This window comes from Merops nubicus, unplaced genomic scaffold (genome assembly GCF_000691845.1).
Source record: "Merops nubicus isolate BGI_N331 unplaced genomic scaffold, ASM69184v1 scaffold27331, whole genome shotgun sequence".
NCBI lineage: Eukaryota > Metazoa > Chordata > Aves > Coraciiformes > Meropidae > Merops > Merops nubicus.
This window is the reverse complement of record NW_008586657.1, coordinates 502-10,058: the sequence shown is the minus strand read 5'-3', so window position 1 is coordinate 10,058 and position 9,557 is coordinate 502. Positions and strand designations below refer to the sequence as shown.

The 9,557-nt window shown below is 55.8% G+C and overlaps 1 protein-coding gene across 1 annotated transcript; it reads right to left on the bottom strand.

Moving 5' to 3' along the window:
- Positions 1 to 4: 4 nt before the first annotated feature.
- SOX10 (SRY (sex determining region Y)-box 10) lies at positions 5 to 5,955 on the bottom strand (the record flags this gene model as incomplete). The annotated part of the gene is made up of 3 exons (XM_008948730.1): positions 5,546 to 5,955; positions 466 to 731; positions 5 to 66 (listed from the first exon to the last, which is right to left on the bottom strand). Coding segments are annotated over exons 1-3 (738 nt in total), but the record flags the coding sequence as incomplete, so codon positions are not given.
- Between the last annotated feature and the right edge of the window lie 3,602 nt (positions 5,956 to 9,557).

Here is a 9,557-nt window from a genome sequence, read left to right as displayed (position 1 = left end):
CGGCTTTGCCCGCCTGCAGCTCGGTCTTCGGGGTGGTAGGAGGGGTGGGGGGCCCGTGGCTCTGACCTGCAGCGGGAAGAACGTTTTGAGGAGGAAAGAGAGAGGATGGGTGAGTTATTGCTTTGTGCCTGGCTTCACGCACAGCCCAGTTCTGCTGCTCCCAGTTTGCCAGCAGCTGTCCAGTTGGCGACGTCGTGGGAGGGAGAGAAAAACAGCCAGCCAAAACTAAACCTTTTTCTTGTGGCAAAAAAAGGAGGGAGGGTGCAATGATACCTTGCCTAACCAGAGGGGTGCAACTACCCACAAAAATCAGCCACATCCCTCTACGACCAACACCAGCAGGGTTTGCTGAGTCACAAGCAAGCTGCGAGCCCAAATTCTCACGCTTTCCCCACAATTCATCTTTTTCGAGCCTCCCGAGTCGGTTGCGACCCCTCGACAGGTTCCCAGCGACCCACGACTCACCCGAGGCGTGCTCTGGATGACCGTCGGACATGGGCGAGCCTTCACCGGGGTGTCTGTGGTCCAAGTGGGCGTTCTTGTAGTGAGCCTGGATGGCAGCAGCCCCTCCGGCCTCCCCCTCCACCTGCCCCTCGCCCTCGCCCTGCGCCGCCTTCCCGTTTTTCCGCCGGCGGGGCTGGTACTTGTAATCGGGGTGATCCTTCTTGTGCTGCATCCTCAGCCTCTCGGCCTCTTCGATAAAGGGCCGCTTGTCGCTCTCGTTCAGCAGCCTGCAGAGGGGACAAAGGGGAAGAAAAGAGGGGGAGGAGAGGGGGGAGGACGTCAGAACGAGACCCACACCTCGAGGCAGCGTCGTGGGACGCGGCACGTGGCTCCTGATGTCGGCGTTGCCCCGTTAAGGGTAAGTCTCCTTGTTAATTTTTCCTCTTCCTTGTTCATTATTGAGCCCTGACACGGGTTGTTGCCAGAGCTGGGTCCCCCTTCCCCAGCTGGGTGATGCTTCCCACCTCAGTAAGTCCAACACCCTCTCTGACACTGCCCTAAGGCAAAGTGCAGCCTTTTAGCTGTGTAAAATAAGGCTGAACAAGCTGCTTTCAAAGACTTTGGGGAACATTAAGGGCAGTTTGGACCATCCTTTGGGCTAAAGCAGTGTTACACACCCTTGCTACCTGTAGTGCTGCCTCCCACATGTCTCTCACTGCTCCCCAAACTATTAAACTTCCCATCCTTCCATAGACTTCGCTCCATTTGAGGCTTTACTGAGCACAAATGGCAGCAGTTGGTGTGGGCTGCACGGTACCCATGGAGCTTGCTGGGCCTTTAAGCGTCTTGCAATATCCTAGAAGGGAATTCAAAATTTTGAAGGGGTGGGGGGAACATTCTGCTGTCCCTGGAGCTCCTGCTCACCTCAGACAAGGGTAATGCAACAGGATGAAGCCCAATCCCCAAATTTGGCACAAAGGACCAGCTCTTCTTGAACTGAGCTGGGCAGTTGTAAAAAATTTAGCTGCTCTGTTGCTAGCCCTGTAGAAATAGATGAGCTTTGGTTTCTGGATGAAAGGCACTGCTGAAATGTAACATCCTTCTCTGTATTCCTGCCAGATCATGGGCTGCTCTAGTTAAGATAGGCTTTCTGAAGGAAGTGGTGAAATATGTGGGCAGGATGGCTCAGAGCATTCCAAGATGAGATCGACTTCATTGCTCAAGCCTTGAGGAGCGGCTCAGCTGGAAGCGCTTCCATTCCATTTTATGATTTTTTTCCCCCTCAAATATTCTTGTGATTCAAGGTCATTCTGCTTCCAAGCAGAAACCAGTGCTCTCAGAAGGGACCAGTCTTCCCATGACTTGCAGCTCCAACGGTCTTTAGCAATGGCAGGGCTCCCAAATGGCAAAAAGTACTCATTTTATGAGATGTTCACACCATTTTCTCTCCAACAAAAGAATTACCCCTGGATGGGGCTGTGCTGGCACCTTGGTACCCCTGAAGCCCTCAGCAGTGAAATGTAACCAGTTATGTTAAGTGTAGGCACTGAGGAAGACACAAAGGCCTGAAGTGGCCTGAAAAACTGAAGATGAAGAGTGTGGGCATGGCTCAAGGAGCACACAGATAAATCTGGCAGGGGATCAGAGGCGTCACCAGCAGCAGGTCACGGGTGGGTTCCTGAGTACCCCCTTTCCTCCTGCTCTTTGGGCATCCCCTGGGCTGGCAGCCAGAAGGTGTGTGGCACGGGCTGGAGCCCGTTGTGGTGCTGACCTGGGTTCACTCCAGGCAGCCTGAGCAGGTCGCGGCCGCACCACCACATTCCTCCACTGCCTTAATCCCGGAGATTAAAGCAACTGAGCCACCGTGAATCCAACACCAGCTTTCCTGTCTCCCTCCCACCACCATCCACGATGCTCACAGGTCCCAGAGGGCTCTAATCCCTCAGCCTGTGGTGCTCCAAGGGGTCCAAAGGGACATCGTGGCCAACCCTTGTAGGCATCATGGACTTGGGAGGTGACCTTGCCTTGGCAAAACCATCCTTGCAGAATTCTTTGTATCCACAGGAGATAGTGAGCAGAGGCAAAGCCTGCAGCCTTGCAACCTGGGACACTTCGCAACGAGGCAGCCAGGCTCTGGCATCCCTGCTCTCCCAGCCCACATGGTGCTAAAGCTGGTGAGATGCTGGGGTTGGAAAGGAAAGGTCTCTTTCTACGTGGGTACATCTGGGAGAGCGAGGCTGTGGGCTGCAGAGCCAGCTTTGATCTGCGGGGCAGACCGCATGGCGGCGAGCTCGGGGTAGAGCCTCCTCTGGAGACCAGAGCTCAGCCTCCCAGGCATGAAGCAGAGAACCCAGATGGCATGGTCAGGGCTGTGCAGGAATCAGAGCCTTGTCCTCTGAGCTACGCCCGAGCTACACCTCACCTCCTCTCTCCTGGACAGCAGCACACGGGCAGTGCCACCAGCAGGACGGTGCCAAGTCCACTCCCTGTGTCTCTCTGCCTTCTCCTTCCCCAGGCTGCCTGCTCCCTCCTCCCTCCTGCTGGGATCAGAGCTCAAATCGGCTTTAGCAAAGTGAAACTGGTGCGAGCAGGCAAAGGCCAGGAGATTTGGGGGGATTTGGATTTCATTTGCTTCCTGCCCTCCCCCCCTCTTGCCCCCCACGCTCCCCAGGCCACAATGCAAAGGAATCTCGCACGGGCAGAGAAGTTATGGCTCGCAGAGCAAAGCCCTTCAAGGGCTTAACCGAGCCCTCGCCACCCTCCCCGACACCCGATGTTCACCCCCGAGCTGAGGGGAGAGGGACAAGCACCCAGGAGGAGAAAGAAGGGCTAAAATCTTCCTGCCCACCTCTTGCAGCCTCCCCTGCTGCCACCTGGCATCGCGTGGTGCCGTGGGCCAGGGGCCTGACCCTGTGCTGGGGCTCAGGGCAGTGATGGGGTTGGGAATCGTGGCTGGCTGGGAGCAGAAAGCAGCCAGGTGGGCTCTCTTAGGTGTCCCCAGTCCCAGGTTTTGTAGCCACCACCCTGTTCGCTGGGAGCTGCAGAGCTTTCTCCGTCAGGTCCAACTTGCTGCTCCCTCCCAAGCCTTCCAGCCCTTCTCTCTGTGCCAGTCTTGTTCTCAGCCCCGGAGGTGGTGCTGGCTGGCATTTTGGCTGAGAGACACGCCGACATTTTCATCAGCCAGCCTCCATTTGAGAGCTGCTCCCTGTTCCACCCCGGGGAAGGAAAGCAGCCAAGGTGAAATTTGGTGGCTATGGAGCACAGAAACTCTCCCTTCTTCCTTTTTAATGCATCCAGTTCATCCACTGCACTCCTCACACTGTGTTGGGGCACGGACTGGGGGAGGTGGATGGAGCCAGAAGCTCCCCCCCAGCACCACGCCTGGGGTCAGGCAGTCTCCATGCTCACCAGAGCTCAGCTCTCTGCTGAACTGGCCCTTTCCATGTGCAAGCTCAGAGCAGCCCGGGTGGAAATAGAAGTCACCCATGTTTTCCAAAGAGACTGGGCTGTAGGGTTTGGGTGGCCACCTTCTAAGGGTGGGGATGTGCAACCAGCCAGGACCCTTTGCAGGGACCTTTGTCACATGTTTGGGACTAAGATGTCCAGAGCAAAACCCAGCTGCTGGAGTTGTACTTGGAGCTCTACCTTGGGGACAGCCTAGGTGAGGGCAGCAGAAACCTCAATGGAGGAAGACCCAACTGCTCCCTGGCAGGGTGGCAAGGCTTGGGGATGCTAGCCTGGTAACCTTTGGGCCACCTCCCCTGGAGTTTTGTGGACTGGCATTTACCCCCACCCTCAAAGACATGCGTGGCGGCCAGACACTGACCATCCATAACCTGGCTTTTGGTGCTGTGTGGTTCCTGCAGGGGCTGATGTGGTGTGGAAAGCTGCAGCCTGCTCTAGGGACACGCAGGAGACGTGTCCAGGCAAACCCAGCAGCATGCAACTACCCCAGGCCTGATCCCACAAGCTTTGCCTGAGCCACGCTCCCTGGCCACACGGTGCCCTGGGAAGTCCCTAAGGACCTTGTCCCAAGCAGCAGGAGCCATCCCATGGGAGCAGGGAGGCAGCCTGTGGCCTGGGGGCTGTGTCTCCCTGTGCTTTGGTTGCAATACCTGTGGATGGTTTCCCTGCTCTGCTCCTCAAGGGAAATGTCATTTCTGGAGGGAGGCTGTTGCTACCAAGTCTGGCAATATTTTGCAATAAAGGGACAATACCTTGAAATGTGGTCCCCACCACCACTGCCCCTCCCAGCACAACTTCACAGTCAAGGACTGTGCTGCCAGCAAGTGCCTTGGTAAAGGAGAGGGAAGGCAGCAGGGAAGAAAGCACCGAAGAACATCAGAGGAGACATCCCCTATCACGCTCAGCATTTCACTTCCCAAAGAAATCTCTTTGCTGGGTTGCACTAGGCATTGATGGGTTGGGGTAAATGGGCTGATGTAGTAGAGGGAGAAGCTAACACCCAAGGGCTCAGTTCCTTTCTAAGCCTCAGCCCCCTCCTTTCTAGCAAGGTCTCTCCTCGTCCATCTCGTGACACCTGCATGGCTCGCCAAAACTGGGACCATCAAGGCTCCGACCACGTGGCTCCCTTTCCCTGCCCTTTTTCCTTGGTTGTAGTTTTCCCCCTGGCTCCGCAGCACTGCACAGAAAATAGCCCCTGTGGTGTTGGGGCTGGAGCTCAAACAGGCTTGAGGCAGCCACCAGTGAGTTAAGTTGGATGGGGCTCAGCATGGTGCTCAACTTGGCCCAACAGAGAGCGTGAGCCAAGAAAACAAGGTCTCCCCTGACAGTCAGGCAGAAGAAGACCAGGATGAGAGTGTCCTGGCTGGGAGCAACAGGGAAAATTAGGGGGAAACATGCAGGAGGGGCTGCTGCCCAGGATGCTGCTGAAGTTTGCTGAGGAACCCTTCACCGCCTCCACCAACCGCTCTTGCCACCACCACCAACAGTGTCCCCCATGAGGAGCTTGCTGCAGGGAAGGAAGTCCCCTCAAGGGACACCCCTTCCATCCCACGTTCTCCATCCTTCCCCACAACCACCCTTCAGAACACTGCCAGCCCTCAGCCCTCCCCCTCCCCCTCCACCTGCCCGCTCTTACCTCCAGAGCTTCCCCAGGGTCTTGCTGAGCTCGGCGTTGTGGAGGTGTGGGTACTGGTCAGCCAGTTTCCTCCGGGCAGCCTGTGCCCAGACCATGAAGGCGTTCATGGGCCTCTTGACGTGGGGTTTGCTCTTGTTACTCCCATTGACCCGGACGGGCATGGGCACCAGGGTCCAGTCGTAGCCGCTCAGCACCTGGCTGACCGCCTCGCGGATGCACACCGGGAACTTGTCGTCGTCTGCCTCCGAGTCTTGCTGTTCCTTCTTGACCTTCCCCATCTCCCCGTTCCCAGAGCCCGTGAGGTGCGGGGAGTTGTCCGACGCCATGGAGGGTCCTGGAGAGAGGCAGTGGTGGTCTTCAGAACCCACCGGGCTCATCTCCACCTCCGAAAGGTCTTGGTCATCGGCCATCGTCGCTCTCAAGCCCTCTCTTGATCCTTCTCGGTGTCCTTTTTTCTCACTGGGGAGGGGAGGGAAGAAGACAAAAACAAAGGAAAGAAAGGAAAAGGGAGGAGAAAGAGAGAAAGAGAGAAGCAACCACCAGATCTGAGAGGGACTGGGAGGTTTCTGAAGAGCTGCCCACGAGACGGGGGCCGCTCGATGAAAGCGCGAGAGGAGCGATTGCCGTGCACACCACAAAACCCGTGATCGATGGGGGTGGGGGTGGGTCAGGGCCCCTGATTAATTTGGGTATCGCTCCCTATCTCTGCAATCAGCTGGAGCCGACGTGGGGGTGTGCGGAGGGGCCTGCGGCGAGAGGGGTAAGGGGGGTTGGGGACCTGAAAGGAGAGAGACACGGAGCGGGACGGTGGCGACGGTCACCAAACTGGTGTGGGGAAGTGCCCCCGTCTTTTGAAGAGTGAAAGGCCAGCGTGGTGCCTGGTACTGCAGCAATAAACCAAAAGGGACCTGTCCAGGAGGCAGGGAACCAGCCCGGGCCCCAGATCTGCACCCGAACACCCCGATCCCAGCTGTGGGGAGGTGTCTCTATGGGGACACCCCATCCCTCACCCTCCTCTTGCAGCTCCTAAATCAAAGACTTAAAATCACATCTACCTGGCATCCCCTCCGTGTGCAGAGACAGAGACAAACAAACCCACTTGGACTTTGGGGCAAGGCAAAGCTTTGGGTTGCCTGCCCCACGTACTCCTCCTCTCTCTCTCTGTCTGAAGTCACCTCTAAAAGTCCCTGCTGCCGTGCAGCAGCTTCCCCCTTGGAGAAAGAAATGCTCTCAGAATAAAGGCCCCTCTATACCCCCTTTTTTAAAAAAAAAAGGAAGAAATTAAGAAATAAAAAAAAAGAAGTGATAGAAAAGCCCATCTCTGGCTCAGCTGAAAAAGAGCTAACACAGAGCAAGGGCTGCTGACCCTCCAGTTTCAGAGGGTGACATGCACCCTCGCTGGGGAAATCCAATAAAAAAAATCAAGAGCAAGTCAGGGAAAGCTCAGGTAGGAAAACTTACGTTGGTGGCCGGTGTAGCGGGCAGATCCTGAGAAGACTTGGAGTTGTATCCTAGTTGCACCCCCCCCTTGGTTCTCCCTCCCAGCCCCGGAGGCTCTCAGGCGAGTGCCATTCCTAGAGGGAGGCTTGGTTTTTACTAATACCCCGGCTGGATGCCTCTAGCTGCCTTTGCTGCTTAGCACCGGGGGAGGGAAGGGCGGAAGGTGGAGCCAAGAGCTCCTCTGAGCCAGAAGACAGTCGGTTGGGGACTGTGGGGAGGGGACGCAGGCAGCCCCCCACCCCACCTCGGCTCATTGGCACGTTCCCCGCTTGCCCCCCGGGCCGGCTTCTTCAGGAGAGCCGCCAGCAACTCGGTGCCCTGGCAGCCCTGCAGGATCCAACCCCGGGGGAGTTTGGGGGTGACGAGGTGCTGGAAGGGTCCAGGGTGTAGTTTGAGGAGGTGGGTGTGCACCCCAAGCGTGTGGTTGGCTTTGAGGGGGGGTCTTTGTGCCATAGGAGTCCCCTGTCCCCATCTCAGGCTCGCGGGGACTCTGCCATGATGCAACATGTTGGCCTGGGACCTCGGGGTCAAGGCGCTGCCAAAAGGGCATCCTCGTTCAGATCTGAGCCTGTGGGGTGGGGAAGGGGATGCCAGAGGTCAAGGGTGTCCCGAGGATGGAGCATCCACCACGCTGCTGGGCGGCAAATACGGGTTTGAACGTCCTTAGGCCTTTTGAGGGGCTTATCACAACACATTCCTCACCAGGGGGTCTTGCCAAAACGAGCAGGCTCTGCTTCCTCCGACGAGCTGAACTACTCCTGAAGGCAAATGTGGGGTCTTCCACAAGGAAAGGCAGGTCTCCTGACAAGAAGGACTCATTCACACTCACTCAGCCTTGTTCTTGCTGCTCTGCACTGTTCTACCTTCTCAGTACTCACTGGGTTAGGATGTTCTCCATTACATCTTCCTTTTTCTATTTCCCTTTCCTTCCCCAATGCCTCTTCTAGTTGGCTTCTTCAGTTTTGTTTGCCACTGGGGCTGGCATAGACCAACACCAACCTTGTCACCATGAGAGATCACCCATGGAAAATCTAACGGTCCTCCAAGCTCCTCCTGAGTTAATGTGATAAACACAGCTACTGTCCCAACTCCTCGTTGGAGAACCACTGAAGATGCTTCAGTGCTAAGCTCAGAAATAGAATGAGGTGAACGGATGTGACCCAGGAAACCAGTTTTAAGGGATTTCAAGAACATTTTCAGCTCCTGCAGCAGGGGAAGGCTGTGTGCCACTGGCATCAAGCAGACAGAGGTTCTTCAAGGTGCATCCCTCAGAAAAAACTCTCCAGGCATCACCTCCTACCTTTCTTCTCTTCAGCATGACCTACTTCAGAAAAAAAAGGTGGGCTCTGATACTCTTATTCACGTGATGCCTTTTTGCCTTTGGAAGAGAGGAATGTGGGTGCCTTTCTTTTGGCTACTGAGAAAACCTGACAACTGGTGGTTGTCATGAGAAGGGGTCTCACAGCATGGACAGGGCCAGTTGGGCAGCTCACCCTCTGTGGCCCTCTAGAAGCAGAGTCAATGATGCTGCAAAGCTCATGGCATCTTCTCCCCTCTGGCAAGGGTCTTCTTCAAGCTGCAGGGACCCTGCATATGAGGTGTGGGGGAACTGGAGGGAGAGGAGGGTTGGTCTTCTGTTCCACACTGCCAAGAAAGACCTCCCTGCTTGTTCCCCTGGCTGCAGCCAACCTCCAAGCTGGGTCAAGAATGAAGCATGATAGTGTTTACCTGCTGTCCCTTCAGGTGGCTGGTTCCTGTGGACCCTGTGGGAAAGAGGTGATGGGGGCAGGGACTTCTTGTTTCCCTTTAGGGTAAGGATACAGGGTGCTGGGCACCAAGTGGTATGGAGAGAGAGACCAGGGGTCCTCCTGGTGCTTTGATGGAGATGGTTCCCAGTCAGGAGACAGAGGAGCCCCACAGGGCACTAAAAGAAGGTCCTGTCTCCTTTTTCTGAACTCTTGCCTGAAGACAGGCAAAGAGGAAGGAGAAGAGACCATCCCTGCTTCAGGAATCACTGGGGTCTCATGTCCCTTTCTCCAGTGTCCCCTGAGAGCCCTTTTTAGAGACAAAGGCCCCTTCAAGAGCCACTGCTGGCCACAGCAGCTAACATTGCAGAAGTGGTCCGTCTAGATGCAAGTCTTCCTAATGACTGGTCCATGGGGAAATGCTCATACAGCAGCTTTCCACTCTTTTTCAGCATATAGATCTATAGATGAGGTGCTCCAGGTCCATAAAAAGGCACAGTCCTTTGTGGATGATGGGTCTACCAGGAAAGGTGGTTCACAGACATTGTTTAGCCACCTATTTCCTGGGACACATCAGTGAAATCCTTTTTTTGGTATGCAAAGGTGGAAAGATGCCACTTGTCCACCATAAAGCCGTTGTCAGGAGGGCAATGTGTAAAAGTAGGTGAGAAGAGAAGATGTCCCTTCATGCTAGGTAGGTAGATGTCCCTCCCCTGCCTCTGCACTGCTCCCAAGGGTGGTGGGAAGGGTTCCAGGCTGGGTGGTTG